We start from the raw sequence: 26548 nt of genomic DNA, 5'->3' as shown, positions 1-26548 counted from the left end.
CTACTAACCACACCCTCCCCACCAAAGATCTCATCAGCATTTCTGTGTTTTCTTTGAGCTAATATTATATCATTACATTCCTCAAACAGTGTAGGGGAAGATGTTGTACGCAATGGAGGACCTGGCTCGTATATCTAATAAATAGCATATTAGTCTGGATGACAACAAAGTACATTGTTTTAATCGACGTTGGAATTATTCTCAAAGTCATAACTGAATAAAAACACCGAAATATTTTGCCTTAAATATGAATACTTGCTCTCATATCACGAAAGAGTGAAATCAGTCAATAATAATTTCGTTTTGCCCGTTTTGATGATCCTAAGTGCCCTTATTTATTGATACACCTTTTACCCCAGACATCATAGACGAGTCACGGATGGACAAAACAGTAGTATGATGTCCCTAGCATCAGTGACAAGTTCTAGAAATACGAAACAGCTGTATGAGGTACCTGATATCATTGGTGAGTCCTAGAAGGACGAAACAGTAGTACGATGTCCTTAGCATCACTGACGAGTCCGAGAAGGATGAAAGAGTTGTACGATGTACTTAGCATCACAGACGAGTCCACGAAGGACGAAACATCTCTGTGATGTCCAATGCATGACTGACGAGTCATAGAAGGACAAAACAGCAGTATGATCTCCCCAGCATCGCTGACTGGTCCGATGCTGACGAGTCCTAGAGGGACTAAACTGCTGGGTGATGTCCCCAACATCATAACGAATCCTAGAAGTACAAAACAGCAGTATGATTTCCCTAGCATCACCGACGAGTACTAGAAGAACAAAACAGCTGCATGATGTCCCTAGCATCTCTGACTAGTCCTAGAAGGACGAAACAGCTGTATGATGCCCCTGATATCAATGACGGGTCCTAGAAGGACAAAACAGCTTATGACGTATCTAGCATCACTTACGAGTACTAGATTGACGAAACAGCTGTATGATGTTCCTATCATCACAGACGAGTCATGGAAGGATTGATCAGCAGCATGATGTCCCTAGCATCATTAACGAGTCCTATAAGGACGAAACAGCTGTATGATGTCCATAGCATTACTGAACATTCCTTGAAGGACGAAGCAACTGTGTGATTCCCTGGCGTCACTGACGAGTCATGAAAGGACAAAACAGCTGTATGATGTCTGTAGCAGCTCTGACCAATCTTTGCAGGACGAAGCATCTGTGTTATGTCAAGTGCATCACTGACAAGTACTTTAAGGACGAAACAGCTGTATGATGTCACTGATATCAATGACGAGTCCTAAGATGACAAAACAGCTTATGGTGTCCCTTGTATTACTGACGAGTACTCGAAGGACGGTACAGCTTTGTGATATCCCTAACGTCACTGATGAGTTCTACTAGGACGAAACAGCTGTATGATGTCCCTGACGTCACTGACGAGTACTAAAATGATGAAACAGCTGTATGATGTCCCTTGTATCAATGACGAGTCCTAGAAAGACGACACATATACATGATGTCCCTGATGTCAATCACGTGTCATACAAGGACGGAATAGCTGTATTATGTCCCTAGCATCACTGATGAGTCCTAGCGAAACAGCAGAATGATGTCCCTAACGTCACTAACAAGTTCTAGTACTAGAAAGACGAAACAGCTGTGTGATATCCCCAGCATCACTGGCGAGTCCTAGAAGGACGAAACAGCAATCTAATTAAAATTAGCCTTGTAATTTCAGCTCCTCTACAATGCTTTACGATATAATTCAATGTATTGCAGTGTATCGTAGACTATCGTAGAGGAGTGGAAATTACAAGTCTAATTTTGATAAGATTGGACGAAACAGCTGTATGGTGTCCCTAGCATTTCTGAACATTCCTTGAAGGACGAAGCATTTGTATGATGTCCCTAGCATCACTGACGAGTCCTTAAAGGACGAGACAGCTGTACGATGTCCCTAGTATTACTGAAAAATCCTTAAAGAACGAAGCATCTGTATGATGTCCCTAGCAACGCTGGCGAGTCCTTAAGGGACGAGACAGCTGTACGATGTCCATAGTATTACTGAAAAATCCTTAAAGAACGAAGCGTCTGTATGATGTCCCTAGCATCACGGACAAGTCCTTAAAGGACGAAACAGTTGTATGGCAGTTTCACAACAGCATTATACTGTGTCACTAAGGTGTTTTTAACGTGTATATCTTTGTACAATTCATTTGACCATATGAGCACTTCCCTTGTCCTCCAGCGTGTGCATTATAGCAGTCATATACCTGTCAATAGAGTTGTAGACAACATGGAATTCGAAATATCTCAAAAAATTATTACCATTCAGCAGTCTCTTAAAACCTGTAGGAGTACGATTGAATGTGTTTACACACTGGTAGTTACTTATATCAAGATGGTATTTTTTATAGTTCTATGAAAATTATTGGCGCCTCGTAAGCTTCTTTATAACTTCTTTTGACACGTCTTGACAGTGTCACTTGAGTGGTTTATAAATGACACAAGATAATAGATAATTCCAATGTCATCTTTATTGGGATTGGTGTAAAAGAAAAATCACTGATATCAATACATCTAGCTCAACATTTCCCAGATCAACTCTGATATACAGTGTATATTTCATGATAGTTTATTGTTTCTTAATATTCGAATGGTTTCCTGTGGAAGTGGTATCCTAAAGCCGATGGTCTGCTGGAAAGTTGATACTTTTAACTTCTTGCTCCTCAGATCATTGATCAGTCCATTGCCGCGGTGGCTGCTCTCCTTCCCCTACCTTCCCTTGCCAAGGTAAGAACCATCGTCGCACCCCACGTCTAATTTCGAAAATCTGATGGATTTTTTATTAACATTATTATCAGTAAGGTATTACGAAATTGCCCCTGGGGTGCGAGTCTGATTAAGAACATGCGTACAAGAGGTCACGGTCTATCGATACCAATGATGCCCTATATAAATTGACGATAATTAAGATAATATGAACGAGATCTTTGATTATATAAGATATTTTATATACATATGAGATATCTTATATATTATATAAGATATCTTATATAGAAAATTAAATGAGATATCTCATATACTATATGAGATATCTTATACAGTGTTTTGTATATTAATTAATATATCTTATATAGAATCTGATTTAATTTCTATGTAAGATATCTTATATAGCATATGAGATATCTTATATAGTATATAAGATATCTCATATGCTATGTAAGATATCTGATATATTTTTTCTGAAATACAAGATTGGCATTGCTCCTTGAATAAATGTTAAGTTGGCTTGCCATAATGCTCTCGTTCAGTAAACTACACTCCTTGGTAGCGAAGCGATGATTTTCATCAGATTGGGGAGAACGTCGGCGTCTTGCCAGTCCGCTGGCTTAACTGACGGTACGGTCACCACGTTCTCAAAGCATCGTTCTTCTGAAGAAGGACAACATTTTGTCGCCATTAGCATAATGAGTGTGATTAGCAATATTATACTGTCGCCAGAGGCTGTTGTCGCGGAGTCCTTAGAACATGGAGGGGTGATCACTTTTCGTATCACTGTCTGAATAACGTGTTATAATTTATAGGATCAGACCGGTGTCTCTCCATCTTGTGAAACAACGCGTCAGCATCGAGGAATCCTTCACGAATATGGTTAGCTGGTCAGCTTCTTGATGGTTTATAATGACGGTCTCGGCACTAACTGGCTCACATTGTGAAACGTAGTCAGAAGCCTTAGCTAGCAAAGAAGTCACTGGTTGGCCATGGGATACTGTTCTCAGAACATTATAGGATAGTTGCCAGTTCTGTAGGCATATATTTCTACGATTTCCGCTTGCGGGCGTTCCCCCCCCCCCCCCTTTTTTAGGGGGGGGGGGGGGGAGGGGGGGGGGGTTCTACATTATAGACCAAACCGTCTGCTTTTGCAAACAATATGTCTAAAAAGCATAGATAATATAACAACAATCAGATCCAGTTCTTGAAAAGGAATTACCTCAGACTTAGATTATGAAATTCCATTATTTGTAGCTAGCTCCGTTGATTTTGATACGGTTTAAATGTTAATTCCTGATGTACAATTTATTTGACTTTCTTTCGGTAATAAAAAATTAACAAGACTTCATCTGAAGAATTATCTGGGCGGAGTAGGGGGGGGGGGGGGGGGATAATTAACAAACAAAAAGTATATGTCCCTGCTGGGCGTCAATGTATAGGGTTTGACCATAGGTGCTTATCACGTTTATAAGTCCAAGACCGGGTATAGACTAATATATATATTTCTCTATATATTAGTTTATAATCGGTCTTGGACTTATAAACGTGCTAAGCACCTATATGGTTTGACCTTGACATAATTGTAACTTTATTATTGGTGTATAAATCATGTCGTAACAGAAAAAAAAAAGTCTGCCAAAGTCCTCCTTTGGATCTTTTTTCGCTCTAATTGGGGTAAAAAGATAAGCATATATAATTGCTTGTTGCACATGATGTGAATGACTAATACAAATCAGCAAAACCACTGTTCAGGAAATATTGCATGTAATGGTTTTTACTGCAGACCTTCGGCGGATAAACCTATCTTCCTAAAATTAGTAATGCACATAAGCGCTTGAACATTAGCTTGTCTTTTTTCAAACTACAGGTTTCAGAAATAGGTATATCATTCAATTTCAACAAAAGCATAACACTAAAAACAGTTATATGCCAGTTAAAAGTTTAATATAGAGTTGTTTTGTTTATGAGATTATCTGATGATTTATTTAACATTTAAAAACACAACAAAGTCCATCATCGTTATATTAAACATGAGTTTATATATACATATTTGTAAGCCATATATGATACATGAGGGGTCTAGTTGGTCTTACTATACTGTTAATTTCCCATATCCATTATTAAACAAGAGGTCAATATAACACTTCATAGAAGTTTTAAACATGATTGAATGATTTGATTTTATTTTATTTTACTCCTAGAATGTCTCAAATAAGTTTTCAATAGGTCGATTTTTCCCTGTTATGATCATTAGATTCCTAAACCTGTAGCGACTGGGTGCACGTGCCCACCAATCCAATGTAGGTAAATCAACGTTCTAAAAGCCAAGAAATATATTATGTTGTAATTATGTCGTCGTTTCGGTAACATTTTGATTAAATTGATTGGACTTATCATCACCAAGAAAAAAAAAAGGATACAAAAATAGATAAACTTTCGTTTTACAACCGAACGCGCCGGTATTTCGGTTAGCCTCTACCAATTCGCGATCGGGATGTCTCGGTACTTTTCACGTTCATCTCAAATAAGAGAAGATGGCTGCTCCATGCGCAAGATGTAGAGCCGTAATTTCGAGTTTGTGTAGGTATTTGAGTGTCTATTGCAAACATTACAATCTAATCTAATGACACTTTTTTTTTATATTTGTCAGAACTAATGCCACACGTTTAATCATACATTCGTCTGTGTTTCAGCCGTCACACTGAAGTGATGTAATACATTATCTGCAGTTGTTAATGTAGGCCTAACATTAGCTAGCCGGTGTAAAAAATCCACTGAGATTGGGTTTGCTTCGAAAATACAACAGCCCTATTTAAATATGTATGTCCCTACTCTGCTATTCCTACTCTATATCGGTCAACTAAGGTTAAAAACACAATGTAGTTCTACATGTACTTATGGACAGTAGTGTAATGGAGAATAAATGAGTTAAAAATCGTTTATAACAAGCCTCCCAGGCCAAAATTTGAAATCGATATAAACAGCTTCCCATCACTGTGCAGTTGGCTCTCCTGAAAGGGATGGAGAGTATAGTACGTTTAAGATCTAAATAAACACAATGTATTAAGTTCTTATACAAAAACAACAAAGCTGAAAATAACATAAACTATGATAAAGCAATTTCTTGAGAAATGAGGGAAATTAACTGAAAAAGTGTTAAAAAGAGAAAAGTCATGGGGAATTTTAGGAACCAGGGCTAACTACCCAATAACGGTTGTAAAATGACCCTAGCTTAATCCCTTGTTGTTCATTTGCATTGTCAATTCCAAATTAATATCAAATAGACCTGTTGGAAATCCATGACTGCATGTAACCAGTTGAAGTGATATATATATTGCATGTATTTCTACCAGTACCTTTTTATCATTCATCCTCCTTAAGTGCTTGAAATACCCATTGCAGTAGTTATGAAATATTCAAATATACTCTATTAATATAAAATAAATTTCATGTCAGTTTTAAAACCAGAAAGTGTTGAGTTTATAAAATTAGTTTGATGTATACAAGCTACCGTATACTTGATTGTCAAACCCCCATATTCACTTGAAACTAGTAACTGTAGCAACAGTTAGCAAATGAAACATGATCTCTAATACATATTGTGATTGCATATATTGAGCTGTACTAAGGGCCGCAATTCTTAACCACTGCATAGTAAAATTTGTGATTTGACATACATGTACACAGCTTTTTCTCAAGGACATTTTTTAAGATTTTGCATCAATTTCTGTTCAAATGAGTTCCATAATACTCACTCCTCTGTCAGTGTCTTTCCTAGTCCAAGCAAAATATCATAATAGTTTTAAGTTCATTTGTGAAAAAATCTTGCTGAGATACATTTATACTTACATTTTCATAAGTTAGATAGTGCATAACATATTCATTACTCAGGTTAATCCGTTATAACAAAAAAATCTTCTTGTTCATAACAGAGAAATCCTGGGAGACATTCAGTGCTGTGGTTTCAACACAATAATTAAAATGAAAACAGGATACAATTTGTGGAAATATATATTCAAATATATGTTTTGATTTAGTCGCATTCCATTCAATGATTGCAAATTAATTGATAGCATAAATGTAGTTAAATTTATTTCTTATTTTCATGATACAATATGCTTTAATGTATATATCGCATCCAGCAAGGTTTTTTCATTTTTTCTTGCAGCGTGAACATATTTTGAGGAAGACGTAATATACGGATTGGGTCAGAAAAAAACCCAACATGGCTGAGAGTGAGGAAATGGCCGATAATGTTCTTAGTATCGATGGTCAAGCTAAGGCTGCAGAGGAAACACTGCATCTCATCAAAGAAAGTCTGAAATTTTATGACTCAAAAGGTTTGAAAACTCTTATCCTTGAAGAAAAGTTGTCTGACCAGTCTATATACTGGGAGGTTGCTACAGAACTAACTAAACATCTAACAGCAGAAAATTTTGAAAAGTATACAGTGTTCTTTGAGTCTTGTCAGAGATGTTTGAATTATCTGGTCAAGACTGGAAATGCTAAAGAACTGTTGTTAGCACTGTTGGAACAGACAGATACCTTCAACGACGATGTCAAGTGGAAGGCTCTACTGGACGGCATACAGCAGACACTGCTTAAGTTACCATCCAAGAGATATCACTCCCTTGACATTGCACTGTCCACAATCCATGCGCATATTAAAAGTCTGCCTGAGCCAACTGATCACGAGTTGGAAGGGGAAGAAAACAAACTACTAGAACTGGACTCTGAGGTTCAGCGAATCACAGATGTGTTGCTAGGCTTCCTGGCCTTTGTGGAACCTTTTGTGTTGGAAGTTTCCATGAATAATTCCGCTGTAGACAGACAGAAAAGCAAACACCAGATTGTGATGTTGCAGAAATATCTCCTTTCGCTGCTTAATCATCCTCTAGTCTTTCTCGATCTTGCTTTCTGTGAAAAGCAGCAGGAAAGGAAAGCTAAAGGATATGCTCGAATGTGTGTTGAAAAAACCATGAAGTTTCTTTGTGAACTTTGTCCTAACTTTTTCAAGACAATTACAGATTCCCTGGAAGACATAGAACTATCAAAGTTGAGTGCTAAGAGAAGTGTGGAGAAAAAAGAAGAGGATGAAAAGGAGGTGTCTGATTTTGTGGATAACTGGGCAGAGTGCAAGGACGAGGGTTTGATTCCCCTGCCCAGCCTGGCCTGCCTTTCCTATCTGTTACTGGTGGAAGGGTTGGGTTTGGAACACTTTCCTGTTGTTTACACTCACAAATATCTTCTTGAGTTCAATTTACAGTTTGTGTTACTGCTGTTCCAGAAACAGGAGTCACTGATTGTCAGTAAAGGTGTAAGACTCTTGGAGGTTCTTATCCGAGGAATTACTCCAGCTACATTCACAGTGGAAGACCTGGACAATCCAAACTACACCAAGACTCTGAACTGTCTCATTAACGTCATGATCCGTTGTCCTGTGAAGGAGGTCAGGGGAGCTGCTGTTCAGATGTTTTCTACCTACATTCAAATGTTTACACTACCAGCCCGTGTTCAGATATATGAAATGATTTTCAACACCTGTAGACATTCAGGTGTTGTAGGGTACAGCATACAGCTAGTGAAAGACCAAATAGACACCACTCTGAAACAGGAAAATCCCGACACAGAATTCCTTGGATTAAACCTGAAAAGGATGTTAAAGTTTGTATCACAACTCGAAGAAGGAGCAGAGTCTGATCTACTGGAGTCATCTGATCGAGTCATTCCCACTCTAAATCTGATACGATACTTGATTCTCCGTGATCCGATAGCATGCAATGTAACAGGGTTCTGGTCTTACTATGAGGACTTGGAGAAGGAATTCTTCGGCCCTCTGAGGCTTGCCTTGGATTTTTCGAAGAGTCATTATAAGCTAGAGTTACAAAATTTCAAGGAAGGGAAAGCATCTGTTGAGAAAGGGATGGAACTGGGTGTCAATATCAGTGTAGCGGGGATGCCCATGCCTAAGGTCCCGCGAAGTCAGCAAATCCAGATAGTAGAATCAGCACTCAATACATTTGACCTGATTGACAGCCTGCTCAGTAGAATTATTGAGCTGGCAGATAGTCAGCTGAAAGCTTCAAAAACAGAAATTAAAGTCTGAGATCAATTACCTTTTCTTATAAACAAACTGACACACCAAGATTATATTCAACATTTTTACTTGCAAGTTGTATATATGATTTCAATAATTTGATTAAAACAATAGTGCTTTTAAGTGGCTTTTGTGGACAGTATGGTATAATTTCTTTTTTGATTGTCACAACACTTAAGTAATATATCTTTAGTTTGTGTTTGTCATCTGCAATCAACTACTTCTGCATACATCACTATGTATGACTTCGAGTTTTACCTTCAAATTATGTCTTAATAGGATGTCATTTGTAAACGTCTAAAAACATCAATATCTGTGTAACAACTGACATGTTTTATTTTGTTGCAACATTATATAAAATGTGGTGTTTTGTATCACTGGAAATACTTACATTTGTACATGTGTATGCATGGCTTTAGATTTAAATCTTCATGAATTTTGTAATATGTCCTGTTTATCAGAAAATGTATTGTCATTTGTAATATCAGCCAATGTTGTTTAGTGTTTGATAACAGTTGAATTGTTGACAGTAATATTTTACACCTGTATAGACCTGATATTGAGTTGGTAAAACATGATAGTGATAGTTTATACATATAGAATTAATAGAAGTAATATGATAAACCTGATCATAAGTATTGAATTGTACAACTGTTCCTGCTCCTTGAAGGAAGATTAATTAAAAATCAATTAACTGAAATTACCTGTCATCTTGTAGTATTTAAAAAGAAATGAATATGTAACTATCAACTCTGTGCCCAATGAAGTATCAAAGCTAATGCACAGAAGATACTCAGAAGATCGGAAATTACCTATAAGGTTGCGGTGTCAAGGGAGAGCTTATTTTGTCACGTCGGCGTCGGCATTGGTTTTTCAAATGTTAAGTTTTTGGTGCAAGTGTTGAAAGGCATATTAAGTTATGGTAATATGGTCCCTGTGGGGGTTAAACTATCCCTTGTTGGAGTTAAAACTAAAATGTTTTTGAGGGGAAAAACAGATTTTTGAAATTTTTTGGACTTTTTTTTTGCGTGAAGTATTTGGTGCAAGTGTTGAAAAGTTTTAATACATCACTTTATAATTTTACTAGGGTGCTGATATTTGGCAATAAATTCCCTCTGGAGTTAAACTATCCCCTGCAAGAGTTAAACCAAAAGATTTTTTTGGGGAAAAAAACAGATTTTTCAAATTTTTGGAATATTTCTGCGTTAAGTTTTTAGCCCACCATCATCAGATGGTGGGCTATTCAAATTGCCCTGCTTCCGTGGTCCATCGTCCGTCCCTCCATCTGTCCATAAATAATTCTTGTTATCGCTATTTCTCAGAAAGTACTAAAGGGATCTTTCTCAAATTTCATCTGTAGGTACCCCTTGGTCCCTAGTTATGCATATTGCATTTGGAGACCAATCAGAAATAACATTGCCGACAGGCAGCCATCTTGGATTTTGACAATTGAAGTTTGTTATCACTATTTCTCAGAAAGTACTGAAGGGATCTTTCTCAAATTTCAAATATAGGTTCCCCTTGATCCCTAGTTATGCATATTGCATTTTGGGACCAGTCGGAAAACAACATGGCCGACAGGCAGCCATCTTGGATTTTGACAGTTGAAGTTTGTTATCGCTATTTCCCAGAAAGTACTGAAGGGATCTTTCTTAAATTTCATATGTAGGTTCCCCTTGGTCCCTTGTTATGCATATATAATTTTGAGACCAGTTGGAAAACAATATGGCGGAGAGGCAGCCATCTTGGATTTTGACAATTGAAGTTTGTTATCGCTATTTCTCAGAAAGTACTGAAGGGATCTTTCTCAAATTTCATATGTAGGTTCATCTTGGTACCTTGTTATACATATTGCATTTTGGGACCAGTCGGAAAACAAAATGGCTGACAGGCAGCCATCTTGGATTTTGACAATTGAAGTTTGTTATTGATATTTCTCAGAAAGTCCTGAAGGGATCTTTCTCAAATTTCATCTGTAGGTACCCCTTGGTACCTTGTTATACATATTGCATTTTGGGACCAATCGGAAAACAACATGGCCGAGAGGTAGCCATCTTGGATTTTGACAATTGAAGTTTGTTATCGCTATTTCTCAGAAAGTACTGAAGGGATCTTTCTCAAATTTCATATGTAGGTTCCCCTTGGTCCCTTGTTATGCATATTGCATTTTGGGACCAGTCGGAAAAAAACATGGCCAACAGACAGTCATTATCGCTTAATCTCAAATTTTATACATGTTGATAGGTTTTTGTGCAAGTGTTGAAAGCTATTAATACATCACTTTATAATTGTACTAGGGTGCTGATATTTGGTAAAAAAAAGTCCCTCTGGAGTTACACTATCCCTTGTTGGAGTGAAACTGAAAAAAAAAAACATTTTCAAAATGCTCGCATTAGACAATTTATATGGCTCCACATTTTACAAGGGAGACAACTTTCATTAGGATAATATTTTATCAAAAAATTAAAGAAATAGGTCCAAAAGCAATTATTTAATATATTTATTCAATCTACAACAGCATAGCTTGTCTCCCGTATGTTTGTCAATAAGTAATATATGCATGAATACACAATACACAACCTGATCAAGTAAACAATATAAATATTATTAATGCAATTTGCGAAACCATTCCAATTAATATATTTTAATTATTTATTGACAAACATTTGCAAGACGAGCTATGCTGTTCTCCAACAGCTTTTGTATTACAAAGCAAGCTTAACATAGTCATGATGAGTGATCTGGTGAGTTTGAAATAGCCATGACTGTCTTATAATTGTTGTCAATTACATAATTACTTCTCAAGAATGACTAATCAGATTTCAACTAAATTCTGTTACAATGTTGGGCCGGATGATCAGACAGTATTTAAACAAAGGGAGTGGCTCACATATAGGACATATATAAAAGGTACAGTCCAGTAGGGAGAAAATGTGAATTTCAGTCTTTTAAATGCTACCTTATACCTAAAGGGCTGGCTGACCAGAACAGAACTATTCAAAATCAGTAATTAAAAGAATTAAAAATATTTATATTTGAAGTCTGCAATTAATGCACTGGAGAAAAGGGCTAAAAGGGTAAGACCCAAAATTGTGTAAATTAGATCATTCAATCTTCAAAGTTTAACATGTGCATTTGCAAAATCTGAAATATTGTATAAAGGCGTCATATAGGATCTACAACATTCATGTAAAAAACTACATACCCAGTTTTGAGGGAAATGGCTTTCAATGTTAATAAACTTTTGTTGCATTTTTGCCAGTGAAATATAGAAATTTATCAAACTAACAAAACTTAAATTTTCACTGCAGCGATGAGCAGTGAAAATATAAGTTTTTGGTATATTTTCATGAGTGAAAAATATCGAAATATTCTGTCATACGAGTGAAATATATGTTATATTAAATGGGAAACCATTCAATAATATCTACTATAATTTTTTCTTTTCACTGTCTTAATCATAAATAGGAGATGTTGAAAATTGTTTTCCGCCGACTCATTATTATTATTCCTATAATATTAATTACCTTCCAATTATCTATATTATACTGTTACATCAATTAAAACAGACAATTTTTTGTGAAAAAATATCATAGATCCAATGTGTTTATAAAGGAATGTGTGAACATCCTTTGAGTTACATTGTTGGGGCATATTATGGTTTCTCTCCCCTCCACCACCACCACCACCAAAAAAAAAAAAATTTAAAAACTCAAACAAACAAAAAAATACAAAAAAAAGGAGATAATTGAAAATCTTGATTCAATTTTGTTCAAAGATTACATGGATATTATTTATGTGGTGCCAAGCTAAAAGTAAATACAATGAATTAGAATTTGTTTAAATACAATGCATATTATTTGCCTTGAACAAACAGTGTTTCGACGACTGGCAGTGGGGAACTTGCGCTACCTGTCCACACACACCACACCTGGTAATGAGACTGAGGGCAAATCCTTTAGTGGCAGTCGAACAGATGAACAACATCAAGCTGGTGATAATGGAAACAAGTAAGGACACTATTGTCTTTGTTTTTAAAACATTTTAACTACACAGAATCGGTTTCTGGATTTTGAGTAATAACATATGACAGAAGTTTGAATTCACAATCACAACACTATAAATTCAGTATTCATATACATTCTGAAACCTTATAAAAATTGGAGTTTCCCCTGTGTATGTGGTTGTTCTTGGATGTCATATGTTACTCAAAATCCTAAAACCAAGCCCCTGTGATTTAAACTGTGACCTGTATCTAAGATACATGTTTTAATTTTGTCGTCAAAGTTCTGCAGTAGAAATGTAGTTGCCCAAAATTAAAGTAACATTCTGGTCATTGTCAACTTTCATTGCTGCAAGTAAATATTACCCAAGAATCTAGAAATAAAAATTTCTGAATCTCAAATGATTGCACTATCACATTTAAATGATTTAAGGTCATGGTCACTATTCTATTTGTTTATTTGAAATTTAAAAAATGCATGCATTTTAATTAGGCTTTAATTATCCCCTCGCGACGAAAGTCGGGGAGGGGATATAGCGTTCCGTTCGAACGTACGTAAGTAAGTACGTACGTATGTTCACTTTTTGTCAGCGCTCTTGCGACTTCATTTTTGAACGGATTCTGACCAAACTTCATATATGGGTCCAGCATGGGAATACCTTGAATGAGTTCGTGTTTCAGGGTGCCATGGTCAAGGTCAAGGTCACTGTTACTATTTATAGAAAATCTTTGTCAGCGCTCTTGCGACTTCATTTCTGAACGGATCCTGACCAAACTTCATATATGGGTCCAGCATGGGAATACCTCGAACGAGTTCCTGTTTCAGGGTGCCAAGGTCAAGGTCACCGTTACTATTTATAGAAAATCTTTGTCAGCACTCTTGCGACTTCATTTTTGAACGGATCCTGACCAAACTTCATATATGGGTCCAGCATGGGAATACCTCGAACGAGTTTGTGTTTCAGGGTGCCAAGGTCAAAGTCAAGGTCAGCGTTACTATTTATAGAAAATCTTTGTCAGCGCTCTTGCGACTTCATTTTTGAACGGATCCTGACCAAACTTCATATATGGGTCCAGCATGGGAATACCTCGAACGAGTTTGTGTTTCAGGGTGCCAAGGTCAAAGTCAAGGTCAGCGTTACTATTTATAGAAAATCTTTGTCAGCACTCTTGCGACTTCATTTTTGAACGGATCCTGACCAAACTTCATATATGGGTCCAGCATGGGAATACCTCGAACGAGTTCCTGTTTCAGGGTGCCAAGGTCAAGGTCACCGTTACTATTTATAGAAAATCTTTGTCAGCACTCTTGCAACTTCATTTTTGAACGGATCCTGACCAAACTTCATATATGGGTCCAGCATGGGAATACCTCGAACGAGTTGTGTTTCATGGTGACAAGGTCAAGGTCACCGTTACTATTTATAGAAATTCTTTGTCAGCACTCTTGCAACTTTATTTCTGAACGGATCCTGACCAAACTTCATATATGGGTCCAGCATGGGAATACCTCGAACGAGTTTGTGTTTCAGGGTGCCAAGGTCAAAGTCAAGGTCAGCGTTACTATTTATAGAAAATCTTTGTCAGCGCTCTTGCGACTTCATTTCTGAACGGATCCTGACCAAACTTCATATATGGGTCCAGCATGGGAATACCTCGAACGAGTTCCTGTTTCAGGGTGCCAAGGTCAAGGTCACCGTTACTATTTATAGAAAATCTTTGTCAGCACTCTTGCGACTTCATTTTTGAACGGATCCTGACCAAACTTCATATATGGGTCCAGCATGGGAATACCTCGAACGAGTTTGTGTTTCAGGGTGCCAAGGTCAAAGTCAAGGTCAGCGTTACTATTTATAGAAAATCTTTGTCAGCGCTCTTGCGACTTCATTTTTGAACGGATCCTGACCAAACTTCATATATGGGTCCAGCATGGGAATACCTCGAACGAGTTTGTGTTTCAGGGTGCCAAGGTCAAAGTCAAGGTCAGCGTTACTATTTATAGAAAATCTTTGTCAGCACTCTTGCGACTTCATTTTTGAACGGATCCTGACCAAACTTCATATATGGGTCCAGCATGGGAATACCTCGAACGAGTTCCTGTTTCAGGGTGCCAAGGTCAAGGTCACCGTTACTATTTATAGAAAATCTTTGTCAGCACTCTTGCAACTTCATTTTTGAACGGATCCTGACCAAACTTCATATATGGGTCCAGCATGGGAATACCTCGAACGAGTTGTGTTTCATGGTGACAAGGTCAAGGTCACCGTTACTATTTATAGAAATTCTTTGTCAGCACTCTTGCAACTTTATTTCTGAACGGATCCTGACCAAACTTCATATATGGGTCCAGCATGGGAATACCTCGAACGAGTTTGTGTTTCAGGGTGCCAAGGTCAAAGTCAAGGTCAGCGTTACTATTTATAGAAAATCTTTGTCAGCACTCTTGCGACTTCATTTTTGAACGGATCCTGACCAAACTTCATATATGGGTCCAGCATGGGAATACCTCGAACGAGTTCCTGTTTCAGGGTGCCAAGGTCAAGGTCACCGTTACTATTTATAGAAAATCTTTGTCAGCGCTCTTGCGACTTCATTTTTGAACGGATCCTGACCAAACTTCATATATGGGTCCAGCATGGGAATACCTCGAACGAGTTGTGTTTCATGGTGACAAGGTCAAGGTCACCGTTACTATTTATAGAAATTCTTTGTCAGCACTCTTGCAACTTTATTTCTGAACGGATCCTGACCAAACTTCATATATGGGTCCAGCATGGGAATACCTCGAACGAGTTTGTGTTTCAGGGTGCCAAGGTCAAAGTCAAGGTCAGCGTTACTATTTATAGAAAATCTTTGTCAGCGCTCTTGCGACTTCATTTTTGAACGGATCCTGACCAAACTTCATATATGGGTCCAGCATGGGAATACCTCGAACGAGTTTGTGTTTCAGGGTGCCAAGGTCAAGGTCAAGGTCACCGCTACTATTGATAGAAAATCTTTGTCAGCGCTCTTGCGACTTCATTTTTGAACGGATTCTGACCAAACTTCATATATGGGTCCAGCATGGGAATACCTCGAATGAGTTCGTGTTTCAGGGTGCCATGGTCAAGGTCAAGGTCACTGTTACTATTTATAGAAAATCTTTGTCAGCGCTCTTGCGACTTCATTTCTGAACGGATCCTGACCAAACTTCATATATGGGTCCAGCATGGGAATACCTCGAACGAGTTCCTGTTTCAGGGTGCCAAGGTCAAGGTCACCGTTACTATTTATAGAAAATCTTTGTCAGCACTCTTGCGACTTCATTTTTGAACGGATCCTGACCAAACTTCATATATGGGTCCAGCATGGGAATACCTCGAACGAGTTTGTGTTTCAGGGTGCCAAGGTCAAAGTCAAGGTCAGCGTTACTATTTATAGAAAATCTTTGTCAGCGCTCTTGCGACTTCATTTTTGAACGGATCCTGACCAAACTTCATATATGGGTCCAGCATGGGAATACCTCGAACGAGTTTGTGTTTCAGGGTGCCAAGGTCAAAGTCAAGGTCAGCGTTACTATTTATAGAAAATCTTTGTCAGCACTCTTGCGACTTCATTTTTGAACGGATCCTGACCAAACTTCATATATGGGTCCAGCATGGGAATACCTCGAACGAGTTCCTGTTTCAGGGTGCCAAGGTCAAGGTCACCGTTACTATTTATAGAAAATCTTTGTCAGCACTCTTGCAACTTCATTTTTGAACGGATCCTGACCAAACTTCATATATGGGTCCAGCATGGGAATACCTCGAACGAGTTGTGTTTCATGGTGACAAGGTCAAGGTCACCGTTACTATTTATAGAAATTCTTTGTCAGCACTCTTGCAACTTTATTTCTGAACGGATCCTGACCAAACTTCATATATGGGTCCAGCATGGGAATACCTCGAACGAGTTTGTGTTTCAGGGTGCCAAGGTCAAAGTCAAGGTCAGCGTTACTATTTATAGAAAATCTTTGTCAGCACTCTTGCGACTTCATTTTTGAACGGATCCTGACCAAACTTCATATATGGGTCCAGCATGGGAATACCTCGAACGAGTTCCTGTTTCAGGGTGCCAAGGTCAAGGTCACCGTTACTATTTATAGAAAATCTTTGTCAGCACTCTTGCAACTTCATTTTTGAACGGATCCTGACCAAACTTCATATATGGGTCCAGCATGGGAATACCTCGAACGAGTTGTGTTTCATGGTGACAAGGTCAAGGTCACCGTTACTATTTATAGAAATTCTTTGTCAGCACTCTTGCAACTTTATTTCTGAACGGATCCTGACCAAACTTCATATATGGGTCCAGCATGGGAATACCTCGAACGAGTTTGTGTTTCAGGGTGCCAAGGTCAAAGTCAAGGTCAGCGTTACTATTTATAGAAAATCTTTGTCAGCGCTCTTGCGACTTCATTTTTGAACGGATCCTGACCAAACTTCATATATGGGTCCAGCATGGGAATACCTCGAACGAGTTTGTGTTTCAGGGTGCCAAGGTCAAGGTCAAGGTCACCGCTACTATTGATAGAAAATCTTTGTCAGCGCTCTTGCGACTTCATTTTTGAACGGATTCTGACCAAACTTCATATATGGGTCCAGCATGGGAATACCTCGAATGAGTTCGTGTTTCAGGGTGCCATAGTCAAGGTCAAGGTCACTGTTACTATTTATAGAAAATCTTTGTCAGCGCTCTTGCGACTTCATTTCTGAACGGATCCTGACCAAACTTCATATATGGGTCCAGCATGGGAATACCTCGAACGAGTTGTGTTTCATGGTGACAAGGTCAAGGTCACCGTTACTATTTATAGAAATTCTTTGTCAGCACTCTTGCAACTTTATTTCTGAACGGATCCTGACCAAACTTCATATATGGGTCCAGCATGGGAATACCTCGAACGAGTTTGTGTTTCAGGGTGCCAAGGTCAAAGTCAAGGTCAGCGTTACTATTTATAGAAAATCTTTGTCAGCGCTCTTGCGACTTCATTTTTGAACGGATCCTGACCAAACTTCATATATGGGTCCAGCATGGGAATACCTCGAACGAGTTTGTGTTTCAGGGTGCCAAGGTCAAGGTCAAGGTCACCATTACTATTTATAGAAAATCTTTGTCAGCACTCTTGCGACTTCATTTTTGAACGGATCCTGACCAAACTTCATATATTGGTCCAGCATGGGAATAAGGTCATGTCTATTGCAGTTCAGTGCAAATAACAACTGATGTTATTTCAATGTCCTGCAATAACCCCACCCCCCATTTTGCGTCAGAGTTCATGTGTTAGCACGCGAGGGGATTTGTATCGTTTGCGATGCCTTGTTAATGCTTGTTTAAATACAGAAAGTCTGAAATGTATGTTGTTGGAACAGATCTTGTTTTCATTTTATGGGAGTTATGATATAGATTTTGTACTTGAAGTTTTATAAACAAAATGATTCTAAAAAAGTTAATATACCATGCATGTTCCAGTGAACCGTTCAACACAACTTTGGAAGAGGATTACCGAGGTGACCAAGAAGAGAGTGAGACTGAAGCTGATATAAAAAACCGGATACTGACTGCTTCTATGGCTTTTGTGCCAGAGCATGGCTGGTCAAAGACAGCACTGGCAGCAGGTAAGGACATGACAGGACACTTGTAGGTTGTGTGGACACCTTGATACTGACAAAGGTATAGACTTATCCTGACAATACCCAGAAAGGTTGTGTGGACACCTTGATACTGACAAAGGTAGACTTATCCTGACAATACATACTGACAAAGGTAGACTTATCCTGACAATACCCAGAAAGGTTGTGTGGACACCTTCATACTGACAAAGGTATAGACTTATCCTGACGATACATACTGACAAAGGTATAGACTTATCCTGACAATACATACTGACAAAGGTATAGACTTATCCTGACAATACATACTGACAAAGGTATAGACTTATCCTGACAATACATACTGACAAAGGTATAGACTTATCCTGACAATACCCAGAAAGGTTGTGTGGACACCTTGATACTGACAAAGGTAGACTTATCCTGACAATACCCGGAAAGGTTGTGTGGACACCTTCATCCTGACAAAGGTAGACTTATCCTGACAATACCCAGAAATCATTTGATCTCATCCTGACACCATGGCATTGACAGAAATAGACTCGCTACAACAACCATAACTACAGATACATGTTCATTCATCCATTTTTAGCAGTTTTGTACAGTATTTCTGATAAGGTGAATGCTTTAATTAACAAACTAATTTATATTTCCCAAGAGATTAATGTTGGCACTTCTTTATTTGATATATAGACACTTTAACACTAGCCCTCCACCACTGGGTTGCGAGTTCGAAACCTACGTGGGGCAGTTGCCAGGTACTGACCGTAGACCGGTGGTTTTTCTCCGGGTACTCCGGCTTTCCTCCACCTCCAAAACCTGGCACGTCCTTAAATGACCCTGGCTGTTAATAGGACGTTAAACAAAAACAAACAAACCAAAATTGATATATTCCCATAAAATGTCTGTTTTCTGTACTAGGTGCAGCAGTGGAAGGTTTGCCTTCAGTAGCCCATGGGATGTTCCCTCGCGGAGGAGCTCACCTGGCTTCCTTTTTCTACCAGAATTGTAACAAGGAGCTGGCAGCCAAACTTAAGAGAGAGGTGGAAAGTCAGGAGGAGGGGGAGGCGTAAGTATGGAGAATTAGTTGGAGAGATTGATTTGGGTATTGGTCATATGTCATGTGTTGGAAATAATGGCTATTTAGTCTCTTCTTTCACTAATAATCTATTTGGTGGTGGATTCTGGTTGTTCATTACCTAATGCCTAACATTCATTTATCAGGAAACCATCAACACGAGTGTTTATCACAAATGCAGTGGAGACCAGACTGAGGATGGTGATGCCTTACCTGGACAACTGGCACCAGGTAGGTACTACTGGTCTGCATTTAATTAGGTATGTTAACTTATCATTAGGTGTGTTAGCTCCTAATTAGGTGTGTTAACTGTGTGTTAGCTCCTAATTAGGTGTGTTAACTTTGTGTTAGGTGTGTTAGCTCCTAATTAGGTGTGTTAACTGTGTGTTAGGTGTGTTGGCTCCTAACTAGGTGCTCATTACCATTCTGACATAACCACTGTTAGTTGTGTAATCCATAGCACAATGAAATCTAGTGAAACTGTGTAATGTTATGTTATGTTTACAGGCCATGGCAATACAGGCACTACCAGAGAATATCCCGTATGCTTGGACAAACTTACTCCAACTCACAGACGACATCTGGTACTACGCTGGAGACAGGTCACATGACGTAAGATAAAAGAGATAAACAAAGGCAAATTTGATAGTCTTCTGTCTTTATTTGATGAATTTATTGTTGGTGCTTCATTCATACCTGTTGTACTGTCTTGTAATGATATGAACATGTTTTATATAGTTTAACTGGTACACCAAGCGTGTGAGTCTAGCTGGCGTGTACAAGTCAACCGAGATCTACATGATACAGGACAAATCAGCCAATCTCCAGGACACGTGGGAGTTCCTCGATAACAGAATTGACAACTTAGTTACAGTGGGCGAGTGTGCCAGGAGTGTGAGTATATGTAATGATATTATGACAATTATACCGCTGATGTACGATGTTTACTTTGACATTTGTATACCAGTCAACTGGCGGTCATGAACAATGTTTACTATGACGTTGGTATACTGGCCATAAAGATGATAAACATGACATCGATATACCACTGATGTACGATGTTTACTGTGACGTTGATATACCGCTGATGTACGATGTTTACTATGACATTGATATACCACTGATGTACGATGTTTACTGTGACATTGATATACCACTGATGTACGAGGTTTACTATGACTTGATATACCGCTGATGTACGATGTTTACTGTGACATTGATATACCACTGATGTACGATGTTTACTATGACTTGATATACCGCTGATGTACGATGTTTACTTTGATATTGATATACCACTGATGTACGATGTTTACTGTGACATTGATATACCGCTGATGTACGATGTTTACTGTGACATTGATATACTGCTGATGTACGATGTTTACTATTACATTGATATACCGCTGATGTATGATGTTTACTATGACATTGATATACCGCTGATGTACGATGTTTACTATGCCGTTGACATACCGCTGATGTACGATGTTTACTATGACGTTGGTATACTGACCATAAAGATGATAACCATGACATCGATATACCGCTGATGTACGATGTTTACTATGACATTGATATACTGCTGATGTACGATGTTTACTATGACATTGATATACCGCTGATGTACGATGTTTACTGTGACATTGATATACCGCTGATGTACAATGTTTACTATGACATTGATATATCGCTGATGTACGATGTTTACTATGACATTGATATACCGCTGATGTACGATGTTTACTGTGACATTGATATACCACTGATGTACGATGTTTACTATGACATTGATATACCGCTGATGTACGATGTTTACTATAACATTGATATACCGCTGATGTACGATGTTTACTATGACATTGATATACTACTGATGTACGATGTTTACTATGACATTGATATACAGCTGATGTACGATGTTTATTACATTGATATACCGCTGATGTACCGCTGATGTACGATATTTACTGTGACATTGATATACCGCTGATGTACGATGTTTACTATGACATTGATATACAGCTGATGTACGATGTTTATTACATTGATATACCGCTGATGTACGATGTTTACTATGACATTGATATACCGCTGATGTACGATATTTACTGTGACATTGATATACCGCTGATGTACGATGTTTACTATGACATTGATATACCACTGATGTACGATGTTTACTGTGACGTTGATATACAGCTGATGTACGATGTTTATTACATTGATATACCGCTGATGTACGATATTTACTGTGACATTGATATACCGCTGATGTACGATGTTTACTATGACATTGATATACCACTGATGTACGATGTTTACTGTGACATTGATATACCGCTGATGTACGATGTTTACTATGACGTTGATATACCGCTGATGTACGATGTTTACTGTGACGTTGATATACCGCTGATATACGATGTTTACTGTGACGTTGATATACCGCTGATGTACGATGTTTACTATGACATTGATATACCGCTGATGTACGATGTTTACTGTGACGTTGATATACCGCTGATGTACGATATTTACTATGACATTGATATACCGCTGATGTACGATGTTTACTGTGACATTGATATACCACTGATGTACGATGTTTACTATGACATTGATATACCACTGATGTACGATGTTTACTGTGACGTTGATATACCGCTGATGTACGATGTTTACTATGACATTGATATACCGCTGATGTACGATGTTTACTGTGACGTTGATATACCGCTGATGTACGATATTTACTATGACATTGATATACCGCTGATGTACGATGTTTACTGTGACATTGATATACCACTGATGTAGGATGTTTACTATGACATTGATATACCACTGATGTACGATGTTTACTATGACATTGATATACCGCTGATGTACGATGTTTACTGTGACATTGATATACCGCTGATGTACGATGTTTACTATGACATTGATATACCGCTGATGTATGATGTTTACTATGACATTGATATACCGCTGATGTACGGTGTTTATTACATTGATATACCGCTGATGTACGATGTTTATTACATTGATATACCGCTGATGTACGATGTTTACTATGACATTGATATACCGCTGATGTACGATGTTTACTATGACATTGATATACCGCTGATGTACGATGTTTACTATGACATTGATATACCGCTGATGTACGATGTTTACTATGACATTGATATACCGCTGATGTACGATGTTTATTACATTGATATACCGCTGATGTACGATGTTTACTGTGACGTTGATATACCGCTGATGTACGATGTTTACTGTGACGTTGATATACCGCTGATGTACGATGTTTACTATTACATTGATATATCGCTGATGTACGATGTTTACTGTGACATTGATATACCGCTGATGTACGATGTTTACTATGACATTGATATATCGCTGATGTACGATGTTTACTGTGACATTGATATACCGCTGATGTACGATGTTTACTATGACATTGATATACCGCTGATGTATGATGTTTACTATGACATTGATATACCGCTGATGTACGGTGTTTATTACATTGATATACCGCTGATGTACGATGTTTATTACATTGATATACCGCTGATGTACGATGTTTACTATGACATTGATATACCGCTGATGTACGATGTTTACTATGACATTGATATACCGCTGATGTACGATGTTTACTATGACATTGATATACCGCTGATGTACGATGTTTACTATGACATTGATATACCGCTGATGTACGATGTTTATTACATTGATATACCGCTGATGTACGATGTTTACTGTGACGTTGATATACCGCTGATGTACGATGTTTACTGTGACGTTGATATACCGCTGATGTACGATGTTTACTATTACATTGATATATCGCTGATGTACGATGTTTACTGTGACATTGATATACCGCTGATGTACGATGTTTACTATGACATTGATATATCGCTGATGTACGATGTTTACTGTGACATTGATATACCGCTGATGTACGATGTTTACTGTGACATTGATATACCGCTGATGTACGATGTTTACTATGACATTGATATACCGCTGATGTACGGTGTTTATTACATTGATATACCGCTGATGTACTGTGTTTATTACATTGATATACCGCTGATGTACGATGTTTATTACATTGATATACCGCTGATGTACGATGTCTACTATGACATTGATATATCGCTGATGTACGATGTTTACTATGACATTGATATACCGCTGATGTACCGCTGATGTACGATATTTACTGTGACATTGATATACAGCTGATGTACGATGTTTACTGTGACGTTGATATACCGCTGATGTACGATGTTTACTGTGACATTGATATACCACTGATGTACGATGTTTACTATGACATTGATATACAGCTGATGTACGATGTTTACTGTGACGTTGATATACCGCTGATGTACGATGTTTACTATGACATTGATATACCGCTGATGTACGATGTTTACTATGACATTGATATACCACTGATGTACGATGTTTACTATGACATTGATATACCACTGATGTACGATGTTTACTATGACATTGATATACCGCTGATGTACAATGTTTACTATGAAATTGATATATCGCTGACGTACGATGTTTACTGTGGCATTGATATACCGCTGATATACCGCTGATGTACGATATTTACTGTGACATTGATATACTGCTGATGTACGATGTTTACTATGACATCGATATACCGCTGATGTATGATGTTTATTACATTGATATACCGCTGATGTACGATGTTTACTATGACATTGATATACCGCTGATGTACGACGTTTACTATGACATCGATATACCGCTGATGTATGATGTTTATTACATTGATATACCGCCGATGTACGATGTTTACTATGACATCGATATACCGCTGACGTACGATGTTTACTATGACATTGATATACAGCTGATGTACGATGTTTACTATGACATTGATATACCGCTGATGTACGATGTTTATTACATTGATATACCGCTGATGTACGATGTTTACTATGACATTGATATACCGCTGATGTACGATGTTTACTATGATATTGATATACAGCTGATGTACAATGTTTACTATGACATTGATATACCACTGATGTACGATGTTTACTATGACATTGATATACCGCTGATGTACGATGTTTACTATGACATTGATATATCGCTGATGTACGATGTTTACTGTGACATTGATATACCGCTGATGTACGATGTTTACTATGACGTTGATATACCACTGATGTACGATATTTACTGTGACGTTGATATACCGCTGATGTACAATGTTTACTATGAAATTGATATATCGCTGACGTACGGTGTTTACTGTGACATTGATATACCGCTGATATACGATGTTTATTACATTGATATACCGCTGATGTACGATGTTTATTACATTGATATACCGCTGATGTACGATGTTTACTATGACATTGATATACAGCTGATGTACGATGTTTACTATGACATTGATATACCGCTGATGTACGATGTTTACTATGACATTGATATACCACTGATGTACGATGTTTACTATGACATTGATATACCGCTGATGTACGATGTTTACTATGACATTGATATATCGTTGATGTACGATGTTTACTGTGACATTGATATACCGCTGATGTACGATGTTTACTATGACGTTGATATACCGCTGATGTACGATATTTACTGTGACATTGATATACCGCTGATGTACGATGTTTACTATGACATTGATATACCACTGATGTACGATGTTTACTATGACATTGATATACCGCTGATGTACGATGTTTACTGTGACGTTGATATACCGCTGATGTACGATGTTTACTGTGACATTGATATACCGCTGATGTACGGTGTTTATTACATTGATATACAGCTGATGTACGATGTTTACTATGATATTGATATACCGCTGATGTACGATGTTTACTGTGACGTTGATATATCGCTGATGTACGATGTTTACTGTGACATTGATATACCACTGATGTACGATGTTTACTATGACATTGATATACCACTGATGTAGGATATTTACTATGACATTGATATACCACTGATGTACGATGTTTACTGAGACGTTGATATACCGCTGATGTACGATGTTTACTATGACATTGATATACCGCTGATGTACGATGTTTACTATGACGTTGATATACCGCTGATGTGCGATGTTTACTATGACATTGATATACCGCTGATGTACGATGTGTACTATGACATTGATATACCGCTGATGTACGATGTTTACTATGACATTGATATACCGCTGATGTACGATGTTTACTATGACATTGATATACAGCTGATGTACGATGTTTACTGTGACGTTGATATACCGCTGATATACTGCTATTTTCCTTTAAGGCTAAGAGCGTGTCTGGGATGACGACCGAGGGCCTGGCCGGTATTTTTAAGATGGTAAGGTGTTTATATGATAAAACATGTTTTAAAGCACTGTAATCAGTAAAACAAATGGTTCCGATTATCTAATTGAAACTTACTATAAAAGTTTCGGTAAGGCAGGGACCTATATGATATCCCGACTGATTTAGTTCTCTGGGTAAGGATATATTCTCCTTTATTATATCAGTTTTAGCAATTTTCATTAGATATCCGTTTTAGTGACTTATTTACAGTGATACCGATGCATTTATTAGGTAGATCTGGACATCAAGAATATCCCCTTGTCGACCACACTTTTCCTTTGGTTTCAGGGACAAAACATCCTGGGTATGAACTTCAAATCCCGATCTAGCTGAAGTGATCTCGTATTCTGTGTAATAAGCTCCAGGAAGTCGTCAAAGGCTACACTTTTGTTGAGATAGTGATGTTGTGAATCTAAAAATATATTATGTATCTTTCATGGACAAGGATGACTTGGACTGTGCTGATGATTTAGATTATCACGTTTCCTTCTTTGATTTTGATTTTGTATGGTACTTATTTCTGTTGAATTAAAAGAACAAATGAATAAAA

At 37.8% G+C, this 26548-nt stretch overlaps 1 protein-coding gene across 2 annotated transcripts; it reads left to right on the top strand.

The window, feature by feature from the left end:
* Positions 1-5225: 5225 nt before the first annotated feature.
* LOC117337508 (ubiquinone biosynthesis protein COQ9, mitochondrial-like) lies at positions 5226-26548 on the top strand. Of its 2 annotated transcripts, XM_033898518.1 has the most exons (9): positions 5226-5327; positions 12722-12854; positions 18341-18486; positions 19402-19549; positions 19705-19789; positions 20066-20170; positions 20297-20452; positions 25937-25990; positions 26287-26548. In XM_033898518.1, the coding sequence occupies exons 1-9, from the start codon at positions 5282-5284 to the stop codon at positions 26329-26331; spliced, it is 918 nt and encodes a 305-aa protein (XP_033754409.1). In that variant the 5' UTR covers positions 5226-5281; the 3' UTR covers positions 26332-26548. The 2 variants fall into 2 exon arrangements, with proteins under 2 accessions (XP_033754409.1, XP_033754408.1); XM_033898517.1 differs by lacking the exons at positions 12722-12854; positions 18341-18486; positions 19402-19549; ... (3 more) ...; positions 25937-25990; positions 26287-26548 and adding an exon at positions 6916-9544 and having other exon boundaries at positions 5266-5327.

This window comes from Pecten maximus, chromosome 11 (assembly GCF_902652985.1).
Source record: "Pecten maximus chromosome 11, xPecMax1.1, whole genome shotgun sequence".
NCBI classification, from domain to species: Eukaryota; Metazoa; Mollusca; class Bivalvia; order Pectinida; family Pectinidae; genus Pecten; species Pecten maximus.
This window is presented reverse-complemented; position numbering and strand designations above follow the sequence as displayed.

Excerpts from the sequence above, each read along its gene's own strand:
- LOC117337508 (XM_033898517.1), top strand. The coding sequence starts at position 6,973 with ATGGCTGAGAGTGAGGAAATGGCCGATAATGTTCTTAGTATCGATGGT.